At 40.3% G+C, this 27,753-nt stretch overlaps 2 protein-coding genes across 5 annotated transcripts; one reads left to right on the forward strand and one right to left on the reverse strand.

Annotated features, from left to right (window-relative positions):
- Nucleotides 1-2,142: 2,142 nt before the first annotated feature.
- On the reverse strand, nt 2,143-7,159 carry HSP70T-2 (heat-shock protein 70T-2). Of its 4 annotated transcripts, XM_088895215.1 has the most exons (5): nt 6,883-7,159; nt 6,694-6,773; nt 6,372-6,453; nt 4,976-5,046; nt 2,143-4,105 (listed from the first exon to the last, which is right to left on the reverse strand). In XM_088895215.1, exon 5 carries the CDS (start codon nt 4,101-4,103, stop codon nt 2,376-2,378), a length of 1,728 nt encoding a protein of 575 aa, XP_088751341.1. In that variant the 5' UTR covers nt 4,104-4,105; nt 4,976-5,046; nt 6,372-6,453; nt 6,694-6,773; nt 6,883-7,159; the 3' UTR covers nt 2,143-2,375. The 4 variants fall into 4 exon arrangements, with proteins under 4 accessions (XP_088751341.1, XP_088751342.1, XP_010256011.1 ...); XM_088895216.1 differs by lacking the exon at nt 4,976-5,046 and having other exon boundaries at nt 6,883-7,158; XM_010257709.3 differs by lacking the exons at nt 6,694-6,773; nt 6,883-7,159 and having other exon boundaries at nt 6,372-6,618.
- Nucleotides 7,160-21,813: 14,654 nt separating this feature from the next.
- Nucleotides 21,814-27,363, forward strand: LOC104596514 (homospermidine oxidase). The gene is made up of 5 exons (XM_010257707.3): nt 21,814-22,723; nt 25,694-26,078; nt 26,161-26,274; nt 26,369-26,907; nt 27,026-27,363. Exons 1-5 carry the CDS (start codon nt 21,927-21,929, stop codon nt 27,231-27,233), a joined length of 2,043 nt encoding a protein of 680 aa, XP_010256009.1. The 5' UTR covers nt 21,814-21,926; the 3' UTR covers nt 27,234-27,363.
- The last annotated feature ends 390 nt before the right edge of the window (nt 27,364-27,753 follow it).

A 27,753-nucleotide genomic window follows, 5' to 3' on the forward strand; every position in this document is an offset into this window, starting at 1 on the left:
TCGGCTCGAGCTCGATAATGAACCAAGCTTATTCTTTCGAAGTTCCAACTCCTAACTGTAGTCTGTAGAGAAAACCCCAAATCAGAAATAGAAGAAGAAAAAAAAGAACTCACACAGCCGTATCCTTTGGACCTGCTGCTACCGGTGCTCTTGTACTGTTGTTGTTGGATGTCGGTTGTGAAAGCACTGAGAGGAGAAGAAAAACCTATTTTTCTGCAACTTTTCGTGTATTTTGTAATTGTAGCAGAGAGGGAGATCAGAACCAGAGGCGTCGAAACTATGGGAGTTGAGAGCTGAAAACCTGAGACCGGAAGGCTCCTCAGTCCTCCCACTTTCGATAACTAGGTGAGAGCTGAGAGGGTGAAACCGTCGACTGCCTACTGGTGAGAGCTGTGGCCTGTGAGAGCAGAGCTGCAGTCTGCAGAGGAGAACGAAAGTCTGAAAGTCCAAGGAAGAGAAAGAAAGGGTTTAGCCGCTTATGTTTTTTGATCAAAGAAGATAGAAATATTTTTCTCCCTCTTTAGTCTCAAAAAAGTATACTATGTGTAGGGACCATAGTATAACTGTATCCCTATCAATAAAATTTTCTAAAAAAGTATATATATTATATATATATACTGATATACATATATAGAGGCTCGTTAGGCTCACTTTAAAATGTTCTAACTCGGCTTGATTGACAGATGAATCATATATGAGGCTTGTATTCGGCTCAAAGCTTGGTATGGGTCGAGCCGAGTCAGGTTTTTCACGAGCCAAACTTGAATAACTATCTACCCCTAACCAATCACAAGTGAATATGCCAATGCTGTCAGACCGGTGAATCAGCGACTTGATGACCCAATGAGCTTTCAGGTTCTGGTTATTTAATTGTTATTCAACTTTTCACGAGTAAATGAGCCATGGTTAACCGGTAAAACCGTGACCTGGTAAACTTTATGTTTTTCCATCTGGTATGAATCTGGACAGAACTTTACAAGAATTATGATCAATAACAACATCGAAGCGTGCAGAAAAAAAGCAGAATCAGGATCTGCAGAAATAACATCAAAGCCTGCCTTCAATCTGTGACAGTTTTACCATTACATGCCTGCCTGTTAATACCCATGCATGAGACCACAAGTGTAATGAGTTGGGATGTGCTGCACGCAAAACTGTGTATCATGGGTTATGTAACCAATCACAATCACGAGTGAATAAGATGGTGTTTTATAACATGGGCCATGGGGTCTACCGTCTACGTGTACAGAACACTGGCATGGTGTCTGTTTTCGCAGCAGATCCAAGCCAAGTGTAATGGGACATCCGTGTAGGCAGAATGACAAGCTGGTTAGGAGGCGTTGGGATCTGTTAAGTCACTCATATCTATTTCTATTGCTGGATTTGCAACAGGAGTTTACCTTCGTTTGTAAATATAGATAACGCCACTCTGTACTTGCACGCTCTAAGGGGAATCCAGCTAATAGGTCCCAGCAGACAAAGACACTCTGTACTTGATTATATTGCGCAATTAAAATACACTAATTCACCCATGGACATTTCATTTTAGCTCTCCATGCCTCCATTTTATTTGATTCTAAGCCCACAAGGCCTCATCTAGAACTAGAAGGGAGACGTTTATAGCTCCAATAAATGGAAACGAGACAATCTCTTATATCTTTGCCAGAACTGATCCCAAATTACATTTTCTAAGTACCCATTAATGTCTCCAACCTCCTGATCATGGTTCATGGACCTACTCTCTCAAATGCGGTGGAAATTCAAAACTCACTAGGCATCATTCCCGGTTATTTCCCTAGACGGAGGCATCTGTTAGTTCAATTGAACTCCCAGATTCCAATTAATACAAAAATAAGAAAAACCCCCATTGCAGAGGCCCAAAAACTTAGGTTGTGTTGAATATCATTGCATATTTTTTGAAAAATATGTGGTCACATCACCTAGGTAGTCATTTAAGATCTATAGATGAAGTGATGAACCGTCTGTAGAAATAACAATTTGTATAGATGAGAATCATGAGATATTACGTAGAATTTAGAAATGGCAGTTTGTATTAAGTAGAAACAGTAATGATATTGATACCAAATTCCAAAATCAACCTTAAATTGGTAAAACATCAAATGCAAGACGAGAGTGGATGACTGATCTAAAAAGCCCACTTATCCAAAGCTCATTTATATTTATAAACATTCTTTATTACACTACATTTACAGGATGACCTGTTCTATGAAAAGACAGCTCTTGTGAAAGACTCAATACAAACAATACTACAATAGAACTCATGCAATCATCTTGGGTGTCTTGATCTTCTCTATGGTGGATTTGTAAGATTTGTTCATAGGAAACTGCGACCATGTAAGACTCAAGCAAGCATCTTAGGGTTGCATCCTCTTCTGTATGCTACAGATGTCTAGGGCAGAGCCGTATATCTTCAGCAGAGCTTCTCCACACCATCCATGTCCGTCATCAACTGTTGGCATCCTCACTTCAATATAAGGGGTCAAAGGTTGTTGAGATCTAGGCAAAATAACACCGGCCAAAACTCTCAGCACGTTAGAAGCATCAATGTCCATGCAGACATTAATTTCAACAGACCCTTTGGGTCCTGGAGGAATCCCTGTAACCTTGAAGTAGCCTAATAGATGGTTCTGTTCTATTTTTTCCCCTTCCCCTTCATACACAGCAATTAAAGCCTCCATTTGATTATCGTGTGCGGTTTTAAAAAGTAGCTCCTTCCTTGCTGGTACTGTAGTATTCCGGTGTATAATGGGTATAAAACTATTGCCATCAGCCTTGACCCCAAGACTCAGTGGGGTAGATTGTATCGTTAACAGGTCTAAACTTCCTAGCGGGTCACTGATACCAGAAGCCACAGCTCCCTCCAGTGCAGCACCACAGACTGCAGCTTCCAATGGATTCATCTCCATGTAAGTATCCGCCCTTTTACATATGCTCAGAACCAACTTCCTTATCATGGGAATGTTTGAACATCCACCAACTAGTATCACATCATTAATATCTTCCACATCTATTTTCGCATCATGCAGGCATTGTAATATAAGGTTCTCACATTTCTCAAACACCTTTCTGTTTACCTCCTCAAGTTCAGCACGGTCTAATGCCCTACAAATTTTTGACCCATTTCCCAAATCAACTTCAATGGGGACAGTAGTTTCGGAGCTTAGTTTGTGGATTGCTTCTTGGGTTGCAATTCGAAACAAACCCAATGATTTGATTTCACCAATGCCACGGTTTGAAAACAAACTGTCAAAATTTGGCATGACATAATGCATCACATTCTGCAGTATATCCTCCCCTCCAACAGCACTGCCTGACAAGGCTTTGATCTGTGAAACTCCTCCAGCCGTAGCAGTTACAGTGACATCACAGTACCCTGCACCCATATTGAAAATAAGTGCAATCTTTTCACTCCCACTCCCCATGTTCTCATGTAAAGTCTGTTGTTGCTGTTGCGCATATAATAGCGCCACAGCTGTTGGTTCAGGCATCAGCCTAAGGACATGTAGACCAGCCATGGCACAAGCTCGCTCAATTCGAGTTAACTGAAATCGACTGAATGACACAGGAACTGTAAGCACAACATTACGTATTGGTCGCTTTAGCTGAATTTCTGCCATGGTTCTTAATTCTACCAGAAATACTGCAAGGACTTCTTCAGGGGTGGTGGATCTCCAAACATTGTTCACTAAAGCTGCAATAAATGGACGAACACCAATGTCTAGAGTTTGTACCAGAAAGGGGAGGGTTTTGCTAGCATGAACTACTGGATCAGTATCCACTCTACCAATCAAGCGTTTCATGTTGAAGATTGCAGAGCCTGAGAATATTTCATGCTCATTGCGAGTAAGTTGGCCACTTATTCCTCCTGAAGGGATCTCATCTTTGAAGGTGACAGAAGAACGCATCATTTTCTGGTTTCTAGTGTTTTTAAGGAGTTCCACCTGGGATCCATTCCATATTGCAACGCTACATTGTGAAGTTCCAATATCGACTCCAATAGCAATTTCGGGGAAAAACGATGTTGCTTTGTCTTCAGCACTTGTTTCACTGTCAGATGCCACAGTATATGCCTGTTCAGCCATTCCTGCATTTTAAAAAGTGATGATAACATATTAATAATCATTTTCAAGATAATAACACAAAGCACCACACCCTTATACTGGGGTCAATTTACAACAAAAACCTTTTTTTCCTTTTCTTTATTTTGGGAGGGGTACCAGTAATTTGGTCTTGTCTTCTACTTTAAGTGCATACTTGTTTGTACATAAAATTGCTTTGGAAGTTTTCTTTACAACGATGACATACTTTGATTTTTATTATACAATCTAAGACATTCTATATACAAGAACTTAAGACTTGACATGTAACTAAATGCAAGTTAATACCATTGCAAACTGAAAAGTAAATATAAATATTTATTATATCCCAACTCTTAATAATATATGGCCAGAAGGCTAAAGGGAAATTCATGGCATGACACTCTATAAATTCAAGGTTCAGCTCCCAATTACAATATTTTGGGTGTGCATCCACATAAGTGCATACATAACAGCTCATTAACTCCTAATTGCAAGAGGACTTACGTCTAGCAGAAGCAGACATGGTACATTTGAATGCATTGCTTTAAACAGCCAACAAGCATAACCACTATGGTCGGTTTAAAGGATGTCAGATGAAAGCATCTTCCGTTAAGTAGGAAATTTTAGATAGATTAATTTTGACATGGCCCTAGCCAACGCAGCAATATTAGAAAGTACAGGAAGTGAGTGGCATTTTGTTTGTATTCTTAATGATATAAAGTATGCATGCATTTATCATTAAAGAACTATCATCTTGCAAGCCCGTTGTACTAACTTATGGAGAAATTCATTATATACTAGATCTCCTGTATCACAGTTTAGTGACATTCTTCGAGGAGTAAAATGCAATGTGCTCTCCTAGTCTTATCTGTTACCTTGGTTTCTTTATTTATGCCTCCTTGGTTTTGAAACCTCTGTAATTGTGCCCTTCTTGTTCCTCGGTTAACTGCTAGTTCCAATGAGAAGATGAGAAGACTTTTGGATCCAAAACAAGAAATATGCATTTCAAATGAACACACTCTTAAGTTAAAAACTGACAGAAGAATAGTTTTCTCCTTCATTCAAATATCAACACTCCTGGTCTCATCAAGGTAAAGTTAACATCAAGTCCATGTTTTGAGTTTTGGGCTATGTACTTGCACAAAAGGACTAACATATTCCTAACAATCCATATATGGTTGCTCTGGAAACTTAGATAACTCAAGTTGGCCGATCAATATACAGATTTCACTTGCTGGTGGGTGCACAAACACCATAAACACAGTGGGAGGGAAATACCAAACTGAATCAAGTATATGCATTAATACAGGCAGGTGAATTTATGAAATGGGAATCTTGAAAGAACTTCAATTTGTAGAGTTTAAGAGAAAAATATCATGTATTTCCTCTTTGTCCATTTTTCGATAACCTTGTGTACACTGATGACTCTTTGGAAGCCTCAATCCAAAAGGGTTTTACAATTAAGAAAAAGAAAAAACTTTAGCAATTTTAAAAGCTATAATGCAAACTGGAATAATACCATAAGAACAAGGAGACAAAGGAAGCAAATTTCGATGGTTGTCCGCTTCGAGAAAGAAACGTCAAATTGCTGATAGGATTCATTTTCCCAACCAACGGAGGTGGGACTGTTGGGAATTTTTTATGCTGTTTGTAAATCAACACACATTCATCAATTGAACAGCAACAATGACAACAATACCCATTAAAATCCACACTCGATCGTGTTAAATAGGGAACAAATCAATTTGTTGTCCTTGTGGCAGTCCCAACCCCTAGATACAGCATATTTTTCTTTGCTGTTACTATTCACATTTCCTTGAAAAGTTATTAGTCCATAACCAACTATTTCCTCACTTGGAGAAGATTAGAAAGATAACTAACTTGCAAAATAAAGATAGAAAAAATGAGAGAACACACGTTTACTCTACAAGAAGCTAAGAAATGCAAACAAATTGAAACATGCCAGGCTCAGTTCCCAAAGTTAAAAAATCCTCTAATGATTGACAGAAAGAGCTTAGATTTAGAACAAGATATACTACGGAACAGACCCACTTCTTAAATTGGTAACTAAGTTCATGAATGTCAGGTGGAATCATCAAAAGAACTATCAAGATTTAGAATGGAAAGCAGTTCGTCTGTAAAAAGAGGTTTCAATACATGGTCAAAGACCGACATTGGGTAACAAATAGCTGAAAATTTACCAGAAAAGGAAGAAAATAGAACCATACCATTATACCAAGGACGAAAAGATGGGGAAGAAAGGATACTTACCTTATTTTGTGAGACTGAAGATGATGATGATGATGGAGAGACAGCTTAAGCCGGTGAAAGGAGAAGAGAAACAGAGAGTAGCCTGGGCACGAGAGAGACGAGAATGGATTAAAGAAAAGAAGAAATTGAAAAAGTAATAAAAAAGCCAAGGAGGCAGGGGAATTCCAGAGCGTCCGAGAGGCGTATTTTTTCAGTTAAAATTACAAGAAAACCAAAAAGCAAGAAAACTGAAATTTTGAAACGGTGGTTTCGAGAAGGATCAAGACCGGGAAAAGGGAAGATATAATTTCTATTCGACAAGTAGCAAGGCAAAGGTAACCACGTGTCATGCATCGGGACGGGACTCATGCCTGCCTGGTGCGGTGGTTCGTAGCAGCAGGTCTTCGTGACTTCGCCGTAAGCCTACAACCATAAGGATTATAGTCATAATATCAATAAAAATAATATTTTTAATAAAATTTTAAAAATATTTAACTTTTTAAAAATAATATTAAAAAAAAGACAATAATACTGTTCATCTTCTTTCTCTTTCAATTCATTTATCAATGCCGTCGTTGCCTCAGACAATGTCTCTATCCACCTTCGCCTTCGACGATGGCATTGACATCCACCATTTATCGGGTGATGAATGGCTTTTTTCGCTGGTGGATGCTTTTGATCAAATGCTTTCGATCAAAAGAAGCAAAGCTACTGGATTGGTAGAAAGAGAGAGGCTGAATCGCTTGCTTTGTAGTCACACAATAAATGGTGTCTGCAATGTTATTTCAAGAGGAGAGGAATAAAGAGGGAAGAGCAGAAAAAAGGCAAAGAATTTGGCTTAGGAATGGGGGGTTTTTTAAGAGCATCTGCACCTTCTGGTCTTGTCTATACTTTGGAGCCACCAGTTTTTCAAGGCAGAGAATTTGGCTTAAAAAGGCAGAGAATTTGTCTACACTTTGGAGTCAGCATTGGCATCCACCAATGTTGTCGCTGCCTCTGCCTCCGCCGTTGCCGGAGGTGGGCAGAGGCGGAGGCAGTGGGTAGAGGCATTGCCAGAGGTTATTAGAGGCAGCAGCGGGCAGTGGTGTTGTTAAATGGTTTGCGAGAAGAAGAAGATGAACATTGTTTTTGTCCTTATTTAATATTATTTTTAAAAAATTAACTTATTTTTGAAATTTTATTAAAAATATTACTTTTATTGATATTAGTACTCAAAAATTGTCTTTTATCTGTTATAATCCCTAACCATAATGGCAATGGCCGATGGATAGCTCCTCGCTCCATAGTCGATAATCTTCCACACAATACATATCATGGGGTAAATTACAGATAGTGTGGGGTAGTAACGCTTAGGCCTCAACTACACTAAAAGTGAATGAATCACTAAAATAGAGATAAAATAGAAAAGGGGTTTCATTCTCAGGTGTGAGAGTGAAAAATAAAAATATTGAACAAATCAGCATTCAATGAGGCAAATATCATACATCTGTTTTGAACATGGCAAACATTATATCAGTTATGACTAAAGAAACAATCCTAGACTAAGGCTGCGTTTGAAAATGATCCAATTGGAGTGTAAATCTCGATTCAGGGTAAATTTATACTCTGGTTCACTTTTGCCTGTTTTTGGCAATATTACATTTATGAATTAACAAATGACATATCAATGTATATTTACATTGATAATTAGATGTAAAAATACATCAATAAAAAAGAATTAAATATGCATTCAAGTGAACTTTTGATAAAAGAAAAAACATATACTTTATTAAAATTCATGTTTGCATCCATTACAGCTAAAAGTCTACTACTGATGAAATCAGTGGGAAGAAACTGATTCGTAGATAAAAGAAAACAACAACAAACGTTAATTGTTTGAGCAACTAACGAATCTAGAAAATATGAAAAAAAATGATGTCGAGATTATTAGGTTAGCATCAAAAGTTTCAAGGGTATTGGTGCAGCGGGAGCTTCATCACCCGTTCCGCTTACTACCCCCATTCGGATCCTGACAACTCCATAGCAAAATGCAAGGGAATCAAATCGGAAAAACATGAAAATGAAATAACAAAATGCGGGGGATGATAATAAAGTTTACTTGGTCGTATTTCGGCCTAAGATTGATTACTGTAGTAGGGGAACCAAGAGTTTTTTTTTCGTTTGAAACAAGCTTGTGACCGGGAGATTGACGAGATAATTGACTTTCTGACGGATTCTTGTCATTTCTTCTCAGGCGGCAATAGTTTCTTTCCACGATGAGCAACAATGGTGCATGAGATTTAGCTATTTTTGCTGAGTTAAGTTATTTTTGCTCAAGCGGCAGCAACGATTTCTTCTACTCGTGGCGGCAATAGTTTCTTCTCTCCATGATGAGCAACATTGGTGCCCAGACCAAAGAACCCAACTTTTAATTAAGGTTATTTTGGTCTTTTAAAATTTTATGATTTAAAGTTTAGGTATCTAAGTGTCTATTTCTGAAAGTTTAGGATACTTAATACCCCAAGTACAGGATACTTATCATTACCATGCCGCGGTACAATTCCTAGAGCTGTCATATTTTCTGCTTTGGTGCCCCTGTTTGAGAGGGCTTTCACGCAGCAGCGGCTTATGGTGTTGCATCGAATCCGAACCACCATCAGGTCAAGCCGTGTTTGGTAAAAATCTGAAAATTTAACAAAAAGCCTAATGAGCGGTACATCTGCTTTTCGGTGAAGCTCGATGAAGCTTTTTAAGCTTTTCATTCAGTGCACCCCAATCAACGCATAACCCCTCTTTTTGCTTTCAAATTTCATCAATGTAGATGGTGTTTGGAAACGTGGGCGCTTTTTGGGATTGATTTTCAAGAAAACCACTCATGCTTCCAAAACCCATTTGTTTACAAAAAAACGCTTCTGCCATGTAGGCAGTGAGCAATACTATGCTGTTTGGTGAGATGATTTTCATCACCGTTTTTTATGTATGTGCTGATAGGTAAGCACCACATAGGATACACATCAGTCAACCGTTGGGGGAAACGGTTCACCGATGCATGAAACGCCAAATTTAGCATTTCATGCATCGGCGGAGTCCTAATTTTCGAGGCATGCTCGATTTTTCAATAATCGCTGAACAAACAATGAGATACATGGGCGTTTGTTGAAACACCTATGTGGATCCAATGTGGCACCGTTTTTTTGAAAAACGGCCACAGTTCCAAACATCCCCATAATTTGATATTATGAAATACAATGTAAGTTAATATAAATTTAAGCTTAAACTTTAATATTGATTTTAGTCAATAATATTAATTTTGACACTTAATCATAAGGGTAAATTTCTTAAACTACCCTTATGGTTTAGCTAATTGACTAACTCTATCTTTACTGTTTAACTTTGTCTTACACCACCCCTACTGTTTTCTTACAATTGTCATTGTCATAACGGAAAGAGAGGGAGAGAAATATAAAGAGCTAAGAGGGTTACGTTATCATCAATTTTTCCATGTTTCTTACCTGAAATCAACTAGCAACAATAGAAAGAGAAGAATAAATCTATTTTTTTGGGCTTCCCCTATCCTCACTCGGTGATCGACGATTTTGCCTATAGCACATCGTCTAGGTTTCTGGGTGAAATTCTTTGGTAACCTCTCTGATTCACAACCATCTCTCTCTCTCTCTCTCTCTCTCTCTCTCCCTCTCCTTCCTTTTTATGAAAGTGAGGAGAATAGACGGTTTTAGAACATGCGGTCTAAAGAATGATATGCGATGGTTTGCAATTGATTTCTCGGAATCCATTAATAGAGGTTCCTATTGGCAGGAAAGGAAGATGGAAGAGAAGAGGGGAGAAAAAGGAACAAAGATGAATGGGAAGGAGAAGGGTAGTTTAGGAATTTAATAAATATCAATCACGTGATGTTATATGTGAATAGAGTGCAATGGAAAGTTAATGACAAAGGAGGTTTTAGACAATTGTCAAAAACAATAGTGGTGGTGCAAGACAATAATTGAACAATAAGGGTAGAGTTAGTCAATTAACTAAACCATAAGGTTAGTTAAAAAAATTTATCCCAATAATAATTTTAATATAAATCAGGATATACTAGGATTGGAGACTAAGATATAATTTAATGTGACCTCTTCCATTATCTTGGCTCGATGATCCATAATAGAAGCATTAAGGAGAATAACACTTTCAGAATTAACGGATACTTGGATGATTCAATCCCAAGTTATATGATAGGTGAATATCACTTTAGCTAAAAGGAAATTTTATAAAACAGTTGTCAGAATTATGTTATATGGAGAGAAGTATTGGGCAATTGAGAAATGACATATACAAGAAAAATGAATATGGTAGAAATGCAAACACTTAGATGGATGAGTGGGGATTGGATCTAATAGGCACAATATAATAAGCACCTGATAAAAATTTTGACAACTGTCACAAGTAGTTTTTAAACTTTTCCAAAGATAGGTTAGGGTATTTTAAATGACAGGTGTCAAAAAATTTTCAGTGTTCATTGAACCTACTTACAACATTGTGCCTACTTAATTTGGACTGGAACACACATGCATGCATACTTACATGCAAATTGTAAAAAAATTATATTTTAAAGCTTTAAATTAATTGGATTGACCAATCACAATTGAAACATGCAAAATTTCAATTCCGGCTAGGCTTGAATTAAAAAAATTGGACTTGGCTTTGGACTGGATCCAGACTAAGGCAAGGCTTTAGGCCCAATATATAGGGTTGGGCCTATGTTGATCTTAAACCCCTCTCGAGTCTCGGCACACCCCACTTGCATTCCTAATATTTTAAACAGAATTTTCATTTAGGGGATGTGTGCCGATCTTCAAAACTGTAAGTTGATTTTGCATTTGCTTGGATGGTGTAATAGCATGTTCTTTGGAAGCTTGAAACAAGATCTCAAGATAATGGGATGCTAAAACTAAAAGCCTTTGTCAGCTGTTGGGCATGAACAAACATTTTACATTTTACAGGAGATTCAATCGAGGGAGGGAGAGGATCTATATATGGGAATCGTGGCAAGTTACAAGCCCCCATAATGTAAATTTTGTTATTCATATTACCCCCCCCCCCCCAAAAAAAAAAAAAAAAAAAAAATCTTACATCTGAGCTTTTCTGGCTGTAACGAGCAACATTCAAGTTCAATCCGATTGGTGAAAACTGGATTCCTAATTTCATTAGATAAGATCCTACATCTGATTCAATTTTTTATTAGATTTGGATTTAATGAAAATCCGTTTTATATTTTTTAAAATAAAGAAAGAAATTAAAAATGTAAAAGATGTTGAATAGTCATATTCATAACAACCCAATCAAAAGCCAGAATCATCCCTTAAAATACACTTGATGGTGCGTAATCTGATGCTTCTTGCTGGCAAATAGTACAGACGCTGGACTAGATAGGTTGCTTGATTGAATTGTAAGGAAAGAGAAAAATATCAAAGTACTCGGGCTACTTTACCTGGTGTAGGCACTTCGATGCTTAAGTTAGCGAACTGGAGTTTTCTGAGAGCTAGAAAGAAAGAGAGAGCTAGAGAGCTTGAGTGTTAAATCACGTGTACCTTTCTTAGAAAATGGGGGTGCCTTTACATAGGCGTCGGTTGGCATGAGCTTTACGCACTGTATTTGAGATCCCCGGGAGGATGTGACTTACCGGTTCAAAGTCCTCGGAGGTAGTTTTGCATGCGGACTAGGCTTTTGTGCCTTATTTGGTTGCCTCTGAAATGATTGGAGCGGGAGCTGACTTCTAGAGGACTCGGGAGTGATAAGATGCACACAGGGGAGGTTGGCGAGCACACCTCGTAGGTCACCACCTGGACCTCAGTTAGGTTAGTAATTCCTTCGAGAGGGGGGTCACTCCTCATGCCGAGGTCCCTTGGACCGATACTGATGAGGTACCATAGGTTGGCCTTGGACAAGGTGCTGCTAGCCGCTCTCCCAAGGTGTTCGAGCTGTATATGAGGTGCTTGGACTGGTTCTGGGGTGCACCTCCTTGACTTAGTGAGATCCATAGTTGTTCGTATGGCGCTGAGGTGTCATGCCACGTGTTGTGATGCCATTGAAGGGCCAAATCACCCTTGATCAATTAATCCCACTCCCAAGACGAGGTCGGTTTGGTGAAGGGAGTAGCTTGTTGTGGGTCCTTGGCTCGAAATGACTAGTTTGATCAGTTCATAGGCATCGGTCCAGTTTGCTCTCCAAGTTGGAAGAGTTTAAGGGTTGAATGCAGCATTACACAGGACATCGCCATCTTGATTATCGGGGCACAGGAGAGAACTCATCTGCTTGAGGAGAGGCGGAGTAGGCACTCTAAGGACATCTACCATACCAAGGATGTAACTGTCAAGGAGTTCTGCCATTCGGTTGAACACCTCAGGAGTGGAGTTCGTCATGCCGTCCTTAAGAGGGGTTTCAAAATGCGAGACTGCCTCCTCAGGTCGCTCCGCTTTCGTAGACTTCAACGCAACATCCCTCAAGCCAATCTTCGAAGGAGTAGTCGACAAGGTCGATGCAGAGCTTAAAACCGAGGTGGGGGACGATTGTGAAGAAGTCGACCAAATTTGCATGTCGACCGAGGTGCTAAAAGTGAATTGTTCTTCCTTTGAACCGAAGTACACTTAGGTCGTGGTGCTAAAAACCGGATTGGCCAATTAGAGTAGTGACAAAGTCAAAACGCTATCGAGCTAGTTAGATGGGGGCCGATTTGCATAGATTGGTCGACGTGTCTCGAGGTTGGCTTGAGGGGGCCTTAAAGTTGAAAGCGGTTTAGCTTCCCCTTTTTAATTTTTATAGTTGAGGTGCTTATAGCATAGGTTGGCTTTATCCTAGTCGCTGAAGCTGGTAGTCGAGGTTTGCATTTTACATAGGTTGAGGCTGTACTTGAGCCTTAGACGAAGTATCTTCGCAGATTGTTGATGTTCCATGCATGGGGTACCTGCCTCCTCTCTAAGGTTTCGAGCTTGTATGTGCCTTTGCCGATAACCCTTAAGACTCTGTAGGGTGTAGAGACCTTCCCTGTTCAAACCCAGCTTTTTTTTGTTGGGCTCAGGTACCATAACTTTCCTAAGTACTAGGTCTCCAACTTGAAATTGGCGTCTCTTAACTTGGGCGTTATAGTATCGAGCTACCCGCTATTGGTACGTTGTGGTCCGGATGTAGGCTAAGTCACGAACTTCCTCCACTAGGTCGAGGTAAGTTCATAGCTCCACTAGGCCAAGTTGTGAACTTAAGTCTTAGACCGTAAGTTCATCACTTCGATCTCAATCGGGATGATAGCCTCCGTTCCATACGTCAAGTTGAAGGGAGTCTCATTGGTTTTTATCTTGATAGTAGTTTGGTAGGCCCATAGAACCCTGGGCAGCTCGTCCACCCATAGACCCTTAGCTTGAGAGAGCCGAGCTTTAAGGCCTCGCAAGATGGCTATTGGTCACTTTGGCTTGCCCATTGGCTTAAGGGTGAGTTACCGAGGTAAAATTTTGTTGAATCCCCATCTTGGCACACCATTATTGAACTTGATGTCTTCAAATTGCTTTCCATTGTCTGAAGCGGTAGATGATATTTCTCTAGAAGAAGTTTTGCATGTTCTGAGCTGTGATAAAGACTAGCGGCTCAGCCTCTACCCACTTGATGAAGTAGTCTACCGCAACGACAAAAAATCTTCTTTTCCTAGTTGCCGGTGGAAAGGGACTAAGTATGTCAATCCCCCACCATGCAAATGGCCACGAACTAGTCAGGTACCTATAGTTGGCAACGTGTTGCCGGGGTATGTTGGTGTAGCGCTGACACCTATCATATTTCTGCACGAGATGGGTGGCATTTGCCTTCATTGTTGGCCAATAATATCCTTGTCATAGTGTTGGGCTAATGCTCTGCCCCTAAGTGCCTGAAGGAATGGTAGGATCCATTTAATGGACACCAAAAGGTTGTGGAATGGGTGGGCGAATTTCAAAAATTTCCTACCTTCCTCCAACTGGGAATCGTATTCCCTAAATTTAGAATACCATATTCAAGGATCTTATTTGAACCATAATCGAACCAAATCTGAACCAAAAGGTAAAAGGGAGGATTATACCTGATCCGGAGAAGCAGTATCTCCCAAAGTTGGTGTTCACACCCAAAGAAGAAACCAAGATCCGCTCCTGCTGAAGATGACACAGCTGTGGATGGAACGGAACCAGCAGGGTGCGTCCTACACACTGGATCCTTCGCAAGAATCCTTTGGGAACTCTGAACACCGAATCTTCTTCAGTCTTTCTTGCAAGACTGATGTCAAGAACTGATTTCTTGACTTCCTATTGTTGCAAAGATCGAATCTTGCAAGAGTGAATGGCGGCGGCAGGAGAACTCCAGGGACGAAGATGGCTGAACTGCTTTTCTTCTCTCTGGAGTATGAATGAGATCTGATCTCAATTCGTAGGGAGTTTTCTTTCACCAAAACCCTAGTTCGAATTCTGATGTATTTTCTCTTGTTTTTCTTCTCATTTCTTCTTGATTAAGAAACCTCCTAATTAGGAGTTATCCCAATCCAAATCTGTATTTGGATAGGGGGTTATCTTAATCCTATCTGCAGATTAAGTTAGTTTACTCCTGATCTTATCAGGAGGTTACCAGATTCAAATCTAATTTGAATTTGGTCTCCTGAAGTGGATAAGGTTAAATGCCCAATCCTTTTACTAACATTAATCTCAGATTCGTCCCATAGATGGGTGATCATATCAGCCCAGCTCGAAATGGGCTTTTGGCCCATTAGATGTTTAGTGTTTGACTAGTTTCCAATCTACTGCTCAGTTGGGCTTCTTTGTATGGCGTGGGACCGAAGCATTGATTTACACACCAGCCACATGGGTTCGGCCCAGCCTTTAATACAAGGCCCAGCCGAATTCACTGAAAGACTCAGTAAACCCCTGAGCCCATCATATGGACCCTATGGGCCCAACACTTACATTAAGTGGTCCCTGGGCCAAGCCATCTTATAAAAACCCAGGGACTGTGGGCAGGTGCAAGATTAGCCCATCAGGTACTACCCTAAATGGTCTTACACTTAACCTCTCAGCCTTTAATGATCAAGCACTGCCCGACAAGAGAGGACCTCTCCCTCGGCTGCAAGGAACAGTGCCGCACTCTCCACTCACATGGATCCCGGGAATTAAAACCATTTGCAAACAATCTGAAACCGTACATATATATATATATATATAAATATATTAATTTTGCAAAACAAAATTCCAATGATTGAAATCAACTGCCGGCAGTTTGGTTTCCATCAGAGAGAGTGCATTCTCGATCATTACCCTTTGTCCGACAAAGGGGCTGATCCTGTCACTATGATCACCCACTCAGATGAATTCTCAGACTGTCCCAACATACCCTGGTTTTAATCCTCATCTAAGGATCTCACTGATTGGCATATCAAAGACAACCCGATCCGACACCTAGTGAAATGTCATAATCGGGTTTAGGGGTCAGGTGTAACTTTCCAATTTTGCCCATCTGTCTCCAAGGTCCAGGGCAACACTGGAAATCTGGTCCGGTTCAAGGATTCAAGTAATCCCATACTGCATGTGCCTTGGGGTCTTACCCTGGTGGCTGAGACAGGCCATCCCAACATTTGGTGGCACACCAGTATCAGGCTTGGCAGGATAAATCTCCCCAGACTTATCCAACGGCTGTGAATCTTTAAAACTAACACGAGTCTCTATAAGTGTCCAGTTTTAGGGTCTTACACAGAATTAAACCAAACAACATGAATCAAACATGTACTTTATTTATTTCCACTAAATAACAAAAGTACATCAAATCGGATTGAAGCTAAGGGCATACAAAACTGTCTAACAGTGTCTGCCACAAAGACCTTCATGGATATCTCGTAGCAATTGGTCCACTTCAGTTAGACGTAAGCAACGCAGGTAGGGGAGTGCGAACAACCTGCGGTACAATTGCCTGCCAATGATCATATAGCGAGTGGACTACTGCTCTACCCTCCGTGCCACATTACGATTTTTAGGGAGGGTCTCGTGGTGTAGATAGTCGACGAGCGAGTCTATCTAACTCGACTTTGTGGCCATGATAGGAGCGACCTCTTTTGCCACTCTTTTGATGCTTGTCGTGGCAGGTCTTCGATGTAGACAGTTCTCTTAGTGGTGTCTGTTGTTCTGCCTAGCTTCGAGAGCGCATCGGCCTCGGTGTTCTTGAACCTTGGGATTTTCTGGATGTAATAAGAGTGGAAGTTGGGTAGGAGCTCTCTAACCTTGGCTAGGTAGGCCAACATGGCAGGCTCTCTTGCCTCATACTCCCCATTCACTTGGTTGATGACCAACTACGAGTCGTTGCAGACAACGAGGTGTTTTGCACCGACCTCCTTTACCAAGGACAACCCAACTATAAGCGCCTCGTACTTGGCTTCATTGTTCGAGGCTCAGAATGCAAATCGGAGAGCGTACTCCTGTTTCACTTTGCCTGTTTCATAGAGGATCAATCCAACTTTGCTTCCATGTTGGTTGGATGAGCCATCCACATGGAGGATCCAAGGCTCCTCATCCTAAGCCGGGTCGGGTGCCACACTGGCCGATGCCTTCGAGGTGGTCACAGGCTCGACAACTTCAGGGGTCGACGTGCTGAACGTGCACTCGATGATCAAGTTACCCAGGACTTGTGCCTTAATCGCTAGGCGTGGTTCAAACCAGATGTCATACTCACTAAGCTTGATTTCCCATTTCTTCAACTTTCTCGAGACCTCGGGCTTTTGAAGAACTTGCCTTAGAGGTCAATCTGTTAGGACTACCACAGTATGGGCCTGAAAGTACAGGCGCAACTCCAGGCTGCCAATATTAAGGGAAAGACCAGCTTTTCTATGTTGTGATATCTAGTCTCGGCAGCGTACAGGACTTTACTTACATAGTAGATAGGTCGTTGCTCTGTCCACCTCATGAATGAACTACCTCATTACTCGTGGAGAGGTAGAGTTTTAGCTCGTCTCTATGTTCCATCCTAGTTAGCAAGGGTGGCGAACTAAGGTACATCAAGCTTGTCAAATGTGAGTTGACACTCTTTAGTTCACTCGAAGTCTTAGTTCTTTTTTATGGCCTTGAAGAACGAAAGACATCACCCATCTAACTTGGACATAAACCGGTTTAGAGAGGCTATCCGACCTGTTAGCCTTTGTACCTCTTTTATTATTCTAGGAGGTCGCATATCTAGGATGGCCTGAATTTTGTCTGGATTAGCCTTGATACTCATTGGTTTACTATGTACCCGATGAACTTTCCCAACGTGACATCAAAGATGCACTTATTCGGGTTGAGTTTTAGATTAAATTTTTTAAGTATGTTGAAGACATCGGTTAGGTTGACAATTAGAGTTTCATAGGATTTACTCTTCGTGACCATGTTGTCTACGTACACCTTCACTTTGTCACCAATCAAAGGGGCAAAACTTTTTTTTCACAAGGCGCTGATAGGTCACCCCAACGTTCTTTAAGCCGAAGGGCATGACCTTGTAACAAAGGTTCAAAATATCGATACGCCCGATACGCCGGTAGAGGCATATCGGGCAGTATTGGTAGTTTTTTTAGTCTTTTCAAATTTGGTTCAGAGGGGCTGGTTTAAGGTCCGGTCCGTCCACCCCTAAACTAGTCAAAACCCTGATACACCCTCTATAGGGGTGTATTGGGAAGCTCCCGATACGATACATATCAGCTGATACGAGATGATACGTATCAATACTTTGAACCTTGCTTATAACAATAAAGGTCGATTTCAGTCACAAAGGCCGTATTCTCTTGGTCGATAGTATCCTTTGGATTTGGTTATAACCGGAGTATTCGTTCATAATACCGCTCTAAGGGCATGTAGTTTTGGTCGGCCTAGAATGGTGTTGTATGGTGATGCTGTTGCCAACACCAGAAAGTCGTGCTGCAACCCCGTCCTTTTCGATGTGGTTCCTGCTTTCATAGATAGGTTGGTTTGGCCAAGAGCTTGGGTCGCCCCACCATCGTAACCAACTAGGGGCACATTGACTTAGGCTAGATCTTCCCTCCACAATCTCATTTATTCGAAAGCTCCAAGGAACAAGATGTCTTCTGAGCTGCCGGAATCGTCGAGTACCCTTTTTACCTCGTGATCATGTTAATTATGGTACATGCCGATGGGCTGTCATGTTGTTGCATTTGCAAATTGGTGTTGCGATTGCACTACATTAGCTCTCGGAGACACTAGGTACGAGAGCCACAGGGGTCTCAACTATGGGGGCAACTCCATTATCTGAAGGTCGTCAACCCACACGAGAGCCTTGAAAGGCTCGACCCACGAGGGCGATTCCCACGGGAGCTGCAAAGGGCTTGACCCGTAGAGGCAACCTCGTGATTAGGGCTAATGAGGCTTGTTCGGGTTGGTCGTTTTGATTTTTCCCCCTTACGAAGGTTCCTTCGATCTAGGTGCTACTGCTATTATCCTTGGTTGATGCTATTTGGATTCTGAAGTTGAAGAAATGTGAGAACTTGGCTTTGTGTAGCAGTTCCCACCAAGGTTTAAAGTATCAGAAACGTAAGGTGTGTCGGAAAGATAATTTTAAGAGACATATCGATATATGCTTTGGATATGTATGGATACAGACGGAAAATCAAGATACGCATAAATATGTTAAAAAACTCAAATAAATCCTAAAAATATATTAATAACGAAAATTACAAGTTTTATATGATTGAAGTTATTTAAAAGTAAAAAACTGTAATTTAATGGTCTATATAAAATTCGAGATATCATGATGCACTTAGTAACTATTGACAAATGAGGGAATAACTAAAATGTGAAAAAACAAAATAAAATAAAATAAAATGTATATTGATATACATTAGTTTTAAAATAATCAGTATAGTTTATCTTAATATTTATTAATACATAAATTTTAATAATTAATTCTAAAATTTATTGATAAGCATACACTAAGAAAAAGAGAAAATTTACTTAAAAATAAAAATGCATAAACCTATAGTAAGCAAATGGGTGTGGCTTGGTGGTGTACCTCTAGTTGTTAAAACCCTAATGGCTAAGGTTCAAATCTTGTTATTACTAAGTTTGTAGTGTTATACTAACAAAACTAATTTAATGCGAAAAAGGGTTATTAATTAATGAAATTAATGAGAAGAGAATTCTAATTACACGCTAAAATTGAAATTCAAATTTAAAATTATGCATTAAGTACAAGAGTAATTAACTAATTAATGAGAGAAATTGCACTTAAATATAGGAATAAATACAAAATGAATGAGAGGTAATTTGACCCTAAAAATAATTTAATGAAATTAATAATGAGAGAGAAGGGGACTTATGGGCTGTATCGATTTCGGAACTGTATTGGATATAGACCAATACATAGGAAAAGGAACACTATAGATACTTTCTATATGTTTCGTGTACTGAAACATTATGTATCAGCCGATACTATCCATATAGCGCCTAAAAAAATGGGGTGCCTTTATATAGGCATTGGTTGGTGTGAGCTTCACAGTGATTGGAGTGGTCCTGAAGTGCGCCTCGTTGACTTAGTGAGATCCACAATGTTTGTGTAGCGCTGGTGTCATGCCATATCACGATGTTAGAAAATACCTCTTTAGAAAACTCAACTTGCTATTTGTCAATAAATAGGGATCGTTTTCATGCCTGCTAGGCCGCAAAGTGGGACTCTAATTCAATTTCTGAACCAGTGGTTTTGGTCATGTGTTACCTTTTTTTCCATTTGTTTGAAAATGAGAAAGATCTCTTTGTTAAAACACACGTCAGTCCTCCAGAAAACTTCTTTCAATTTCGCAGAAGACAACTTCAATTAAATATATTTTGACTAACTATTCTTTTTTAAGCTAAGCTTCATAGTTGATGAGATGTAATAAAATAGCAGCTTGGATGTTTTTGTCATCCTAACTTATATTTATCAACACACCCACTTTGGATGTTTTTGTCATATATATAGCCATGGCTGCTACATCAATAAAATCATATTAATTTTTCTTAATTATTTTAGTTTCGCCAAAAGAACAAAATCATAAATATTGACAAACACCCCCTTAATGAGCTGATCTCATCATGGGTGGTGCCAAGTGCCAACTAGATAGCCCTCAATTACACCATGAACCATATGGCTGTGGCCACTTTCGGTCATCAACTCCACCACGTTGGGTCCCTCCCGCGCGCCTTTGAATGGCTCAAGATCAACGTCGACGGAGCTTTTGAGTTGACTCGATCGAGCAGGTGTGTGTGGCAGTGTGGGAGTGGTCTGTTGTTAGCAAAGCAGCCGGCCGGTCATATTCTCTCTCTCTCTCTGATCAGGCTCGATGGAATTCTGTTGGCGAATTCACAAGTTGGTCGCTGATTACATAAGACTATTGCGCGGTTTTCGCTATCTCGCTCCTTCATTCTCCTCACAGGAAAGAGTGTTTTCAACTTTACTTGTACTCTCTCTCTCTCAACAAATTACTTTGTCCTTACCTCCGGCCGGAGCATCTCTCTCCTGCACTGATGGATGATCTCAACTTGGAAGGAGTGTTAATACTGTAAATACAAATCTATATAATATAAATACATACAAAATATTTTATGCTCTACATATTTATATTATACTCCATCTAAACTGAGCCTTAATTGAGAATATCATATATATATATATAGGTCCCATTAATCTTAACAAAACCTATGCATATATGGGTCCCGACTCATGCTTGGAATCGTCATCAGCTAGAATTTTAAAAGATAGCAGCGTTTCTGAATAAGACAAAGTTGGGGTCCTACCTTGTTTTTGTTGGTAGCTTGTAAATATTAGAGTGAAGACAACAAGGCCTCCCATACGGCCATACTGCTGCAAACCGGCGTCTCTCTTTTTCAGGCTTTGTTTTTACGCCGTTATCTGATTGGTTTTTGTCTGTCATTTGGCCACAAACTTCTAATTATTTTTTCTTTGTGGTTTTTTTGGGTTTAGTGTTGTTCTTCTCAATGAAATTTCTTTTTTCTATTTTCTGTCAAAAAGAAACTTTTAGGCCTTGTTCACATTTCTGGGTAAATGCAGTTATTTAGATAAATTTTTCTTAGGAAACACTTAATCTAATAAGTGTATTTATCCATATTCTCTTATTTCTCATATAAATAAGACAATGACTATTTTAGTCATAAAAATTCATTATTAAAAAGGGCATTTTTATCCCACCAAAGAATACCTAAGAAAATAAACTTTTTTTTTGATCCCCACATATATTTAAAAAAAGAATATAGAATTCTTGATCAATAAAAACCAAAATCCCATTTACCAACTTTCTCTCCTCTCAAAATCTAAAAAAAAAAATGCCCCTTATTTCTGCATCTCCCTGGACTAGTATGAAGTTAGCAGTAGATCCGGAGTCTTCAGGAGGCCAAATCCTGAACCCTAAATGGTTTAAGTTCGGCTTTTCCCAACCGAACCGATCAGACCCAGTCAACACATGACCTTGATCAATGTTTTAATTTTTAACTTACCTCATTATCTATATCTATATATATATATATATATACTCTAATTTACAGAAAGCTGTTGTTTCATCCATCATCCATGGCTATGGCTTCCATCGTCCGCACACTCTTTCTCTTATTCTTCTTTCTCTTCTCTGTAGCCTCCCCCTCCACCTCAACCCACCACCACCACCACCCACTGGACCCACTCTCACCATCCGAACTCGCCAACGTAAGCGCCATAATCAAAAGATCGAACCCAAGCTCCACCCACAAACTAACCTTCCAGTACATTGGGTTGGACGACCCAGACAAATCAACTGTGATTTCATGGCTATCAAATCAGACCACCACTACTACAACCCCTCCTCGTCGAGCTTTCGTCATCGCTCGCATCGACCAACAAAGCCACGAAATCACAGTCGACTTATCGACCAACTCCATTGTCTCCGATCGAGTCTACACCGGATACGGCTATCCTCTGCTCACCCTCGAAGAACAGGCAGAGGCAGATGAGCTGCCGATGAAGTACGCACCATTTCAAGCTTCAATCAGAAAGAGAGGTCTCAAGTTATCAGAAGTTGTGTGCCAGACGTTCTCAGTTGGGTGGTTTGGAGAAAGGAAACAGGGCAAGAGGCTGTTGAAGATTCTGTGTTTTTACTTGGACGGAACAGTCAATCTTTACATGAGACCTATAGAAGGCATAACAGTTGTGGTTGATCTTGATGAGATGAAGGTAGCCAATTATTACGACAGGTTCACAGTTCCGGTACCGAAAGCTGACGGAACCGAGTACCGAGCCTCGAAGCAGAAGCCGCCCTTTGGTCCATCTCATAACGGCATGTCGGTCGTGCAATCGGACGGACCAGGATTCAAGATTGATGGACATACTATCAGGTCAGTAATTATTAATTTTTTTAAACTTTAATTCCACCACTATCGCTCTGTAGACCGTAGAGTGTAGTGCGTTTGGTTGGGCAGAAAACCCAAATTTCAAGAAATTGGTTTCCATGGAAAATGATGTTTTCCTTGCCTTTGGCGGATAGAAACCAGAATTTCCCTTGAAAATCCATTTCCCCCTAACATATTGTTTTCTCAGACAGCAGAATTGTTCCTGTTTTCAAATCTTGACTATGCTCAGCCACCATTTGAAATTTGAATACATTAATTCCACCTCCGTTCCAATGGGCTAGTTGTTAACTTGGCCAGTGGGTGGCCATGGTGAACAATTCAGCCTTCAATGGGCTAGCTAGTGGGCTTCGGGGCTTGGGCCTTCTCAATTCACGGGGAAGGGGCTGTAATATGATAATCCCAATGAGGCAAAGAGGCAATGACCAGTTGACTAGCCATAAGTGTAAATCTGGATGGATTCTACTCCTAGACTTCTAGTTGGACGACAATTTCCTGGGTTATGGCCCATAAGGAGATGCTACACACAAATAAATAGACTAGAAAGTCTAGAATTATCATGCTCACTTTTCACGCTCGCCAAACCTAACTATACTAAGTTACTAACAATTATAAGACGCTTGAATTTTGTTGCACGTAAAAATTAAAATGTGTTGTAAACTATTATTTTAAAAGAAATATTGAAGCGGAAAATCTATTTTAACAAAAATATTGATTTTGTTAGGGTCTACTTGCCAGCAAAGCAAAATACTATCCAAAAGTAGACCTAGAAAAAAAAAACGAAAATTATACATTCAAGTTTTGAGTACTCAGTGCAAAACATTTCCAAACGCAACCTAATTTTATTCATTTCCGCCGGGCCTTAGCCCACCAACACTACCAAATTCATGGTTTTTAAAATCGACCCGGAGATCGAATCGGTCAGGGAACGGTTGGCTCGTTCTGACAAAAAAAATGGTCAAAACCGTTCGAACCGGTCAGATCAACGGTTTGTTGACCAAAATCAATGATTTTTTAAGAAATTCTAATTTTAGGAAAAACCGAAACCGATCACCTAACTGGTTCATGGTTTTTCTGGTTCAACTGTCCAGTCCAATCTGATTTTGAAAATCATGACCAAATTAGAGGGATATACACTGATGGTATGAGAAACGAGCAAAGTTATGGCTGAACAGGCTTTGGAACCAATGATAAGGTTCCCACGCCAGTGTTTAAATACATTTGTGCCCACTTACAAATGAGTTCGACCGTCTTTATAGCCTTGCGTTGGGAATGCCACTCTACTCATGTGCTTTAGGAAAAGATAACAGTAACTTGGCTAATGGGCATTGCTAATTTACTATTTTACCCTTTCTTATGCTCGACCCATTTAACAATATCCCAAAATTACCCCGTCATTCTTCAAGCCAAAATCCTAATAGTTTGAAATAAAAGAGAACCATTGTCGTTGCTTCTTCAATCATTTGAGAAAGAGAAAACCATTGCCATTTGATGCTGCTTCTTCCCCGTCTGAGAAATAGAAAACTATTGTTGTTGATTCTTCCACCGTCTGAGAACGTGAAACCCATTGCCACTTATTCTTCCACTATATGAGAATGTGAAAAACCATTGCCGTTGCTTCGCCCCCTATCTAAGAACAAGAGAAAAACTAATAAAATGATAAAAGTTTTAAAAAAATCAAACAAAAATTAGCCATTGCATCCAACTAATATTGCAAGATATTTTCAAAAAACTATTTCAGAGAATTAGATAAAAAATTACAAATATTTTTGCATAAATTTGCAGAGCCTTAGATGGGGATTTACATTCCATATTCAAGTTGCAAACAAAATTTATAGTACATATTTACATATTTCAAAACATTAGAAATCTCTAGAACTTCTGATCATAATTTTCGTTCCTTCACAACTTCAAACCGAATATAGGAGCAAGTGAGAGAGGGAAAATGGTGGTGTGGCGGCGGCTAAAATCAAGATCTGAACAAGAGAGGGTGGTGTGGCAGTCGAAATCAAGATTTGAGCGAGAAAAGATGGTGTGACAGCTCGAATTGAGATTTGAGCGAGAGAGAGGTGGAGCGACGGCCAGAACCAAGATTTGAGCAAGAGAGTGTGGTGTAGCAGTCGGAATCGAGATCTGAGTGAGAGAGAGAGAGGGTGGAGAGACGGACAAAATCGAGACTTGAGCCAGAAAAGATGGTGCGAGAGTCGGAATCAAGATCTAAGAGAGAGAGAGAGAGAGAGAGAGGAGCAGTGGCTGAAACCGATATTTGAGCGAGAGAGAGAGAGGGTGGAGAGATGACCGGAATTGAGATCTGAGCGAGAAAAGATGGTGCAGTAGCCGGAATCGAGATTTGAGCGAACGAGCGAGAGAGAGGATGGAGTGGCGACCAGAACTGAGATATGAGTGAAAAAGGATAATGTGACGACTGGAATCGAGATCTAAGCGAGAGAGGATGGTGCGGCATCCACCTACTGTTGAGCGATTTAACCAAGAGAGAGGGAGCCAGTTGGTGTGGTGTCTACCTTTTGAAGATTTGTGTGTGAAGAGAGAGAGAAAGACCAAAAGGTCTGGTTGAGAGAGATAGATTGGCACATAGACGCACATAGAGAGAAGTTTGGAAGAATCTAATCGTAAATGACACATTTCCCGAACTCGCGAATCAGGAATAGTTTGGTCATAAAAATGTTATTTATGCTGATATAGACAACTGCTGTCAATGACATTAACGGTGAGAAAAAATAATTATTGACATTAGGAATTTAAGAGAATTCTTAAAAAGTGACGATGAATTTTAGATAATTTCCCTGTGCCTTATTTCATGCCAAGATATTCCCGCTGCAAGGGAGGTTATTGGGACGGTGTGAACACGCGATTGCCCTGACCGTAGCCGATCTCCTTACAAGTGTATAAGGTTTGGCTGTCTACATATTTTTGAGATTCAGCGTGGAATGTTGACAGGTGGGCCAACTGGGTCTTCCACCTGGGTTTCGACGCCCGAGCGGGTCCAATCATATCATTAGCTTCGATCTACGACGTCGACAAGCAGAAATTCCGACGAGTGATGTACAAGGGATATGTGTCCGAGTTGTTCGTGCCATACATGGATCCAACATTTGAATGGTACTACAAGACCTTCTTTGATGCAGGAGAATTCGGTTTCGGCCTCTGTTCGCTTTCACTCGAGCCCTTTACCGACTGCCCGGCCCATGCCGAATTCATGGACGGGTATTTCGCCGGCCGAGATGGGCAGCCAATAAAGATATCCAATGTTATTTGTGTCTTCCAGCGGTATTCAGGAGATATCATGTGGCGACATACTGAAGCCGGTATCCCAGGGAAAGTGGTAAGTGGTTTATCGATGTCATTTGATAATTGGGAAATGGGAATTGAATGAGGTGGTTTAGTAATTTAGGTTTAATTTGCAGATAAGGGAGGTTCGACCGGAGGTGAACCTAGTGGTTAGGATGGTTTCAACAGTGGGCAACTATGACTATATCATCGACTGGGAGTTCAAGCAAAGTGGCTCCATCAAATTTGGGGTATGTGCTTTTCTTGTTTTCTTTCGGGCTTTGTCTATTCAAATTCAACCACCACTGTTTCTGTTTCTGTTTCTGATGTGTAGTTTGTGCGCAGGTTGGGCTCAGTGGTCTACTAGAAGTGAAGGGAGTGACGTACACTCACAGAGACCAGATAAAAGAGAACGTTTACGGAACGTTGTTGGCAGAGAACACCGTCGGCGTATATCACGATCACTTCGTAACCTATTACCTTGACCTCGATGTTGATGGGGAAGACAACTCATTCGTCCAGGGCAAGTTGAAAACAATGAAGATAACTGACAACAGCTCACCTCGCAAGAGCTACTGGACGGTCGTCAGCGAGACGGCAAGAACTGAATCCGACGCACGGGTTCAGCTGGGTCTGCAGCCGGCCGAGTTTCTGGTGGTTAACCCAAATGAGAAGACCAAGGTGGGGAACCAAGTGGGTTACCGTATTCTTCCCGGGTCGCTGGCAGGACCCCTTCTATCGGATGATGACTATTCACAGATCCGTGCCGGGTTTACGAAATACCAATTATGGGTTACTCCGTATAACAAATCCGAGAAGTGGGCGGGTGGGCTGTATGCGGACCAGAGCCGAGGGGGTGACGGTTTATCCGTTTGGAGCTCCAGGTAATGATGGGATCTTTCTTCTTTAGTTAATTAATTAAATTGGCAATTGGCATTAATAGATAATTATAATCAAATTTAAAATAATCATTTAAGCACGGTCACTTGATTGGCATCTCAGGAATAGAGAGATAGAGAACAAGGACATCGTGTTGTGGTACACGTTGGGGTTTCATCATGTGCCATACCAGGAGGATTTTCCGGTAATGCCGACGCTAAGCGGCGGTTTCGAGCTCCGACCAGCCAACTTCTTTGACAACAATCCGGTGCTGAAAGCACAGCCTCCTAAGCGTGTATCATGGCCTAACTGCACTACAACGCATATATAGCTGAATTTGTTTGGTATAGCTTTTATTTATTAAATAAACATTAGCAGTAAGTGAATAGATATTCAATTATCAGGAGAAGTTTCTCCCAATGGTTGGTGTACATATAAATCAAAATCCACTTTTATGAAAATATCAATGTGTACAGATGAACATAATAAGAAAAATGTTGATTTGGTAATGACATGACGATGTTTTAATAAATGCCTATGGAACAAAGTACACACTTAAATAATAATTGAGATTTGATTTTTATTTAATATAATACTTAGTACGCTTGTTTTATATTGCTACTAATGGGGACCTATTCGATGCACGAAAAAATCTGAAAGATTGAATAATTTTATTTACTATTAATTAATTAGTAAACTAATAATCAAAATTTATTGTTGATTAATTAACTAAGGCCCAATTTGGTTTGCGGGACTATGGGTCTAGAATCGGAATAGGAATGGGCTAATCCGATTTCAACTGTATGGTTGGGTGGAATTGGTATCCCATTCCCATTTCGACTGGAATGGCA

Source organism: Nelumbo nucifera, chromosome 1, assembly GCF_055504915.1.
Source record: "Nelumbo nucifera cultivar China Antique chromosome 1, China Antique-T2T, whole genome shotgun sequence".
NCBI lineage: Eukaryota > Viridiplantae > Streptophyta > Magnoliopsida > Proteales > Nelumbonaceae > Nelumbo > Nelumbo nucifera.

Coding starts and splice junctions, on each gene's coding strand:
- HSP70T-2 (XM_088895215.1), bottom strand. CDS start 4,103: ATGGCTGAACAGGCATATACTGTGGCATCTGACAGTGAAACAAGTGCT.
- LOC104596514 (XM_010257707.3), top strand. CDS start 21,927: ATGGCTATGGCTTCCATCGTCCGCACACTCTTTCTCTTATTCTTCTTT. Junction 22,724..25,693: donor ATTGATGGACATACTATCAG/GTCAGTAATTAT, acceptor GAATGTTGACAG/GTGGGCCAACTGGGTCTTCC. Junction 26,908..27,025: donor TTATCCGTTTGGAGCTCCAG/GTAATGATGGGA, acceptor TTGGCATCTCAG/GAATAGAGAGATAGAGAACA.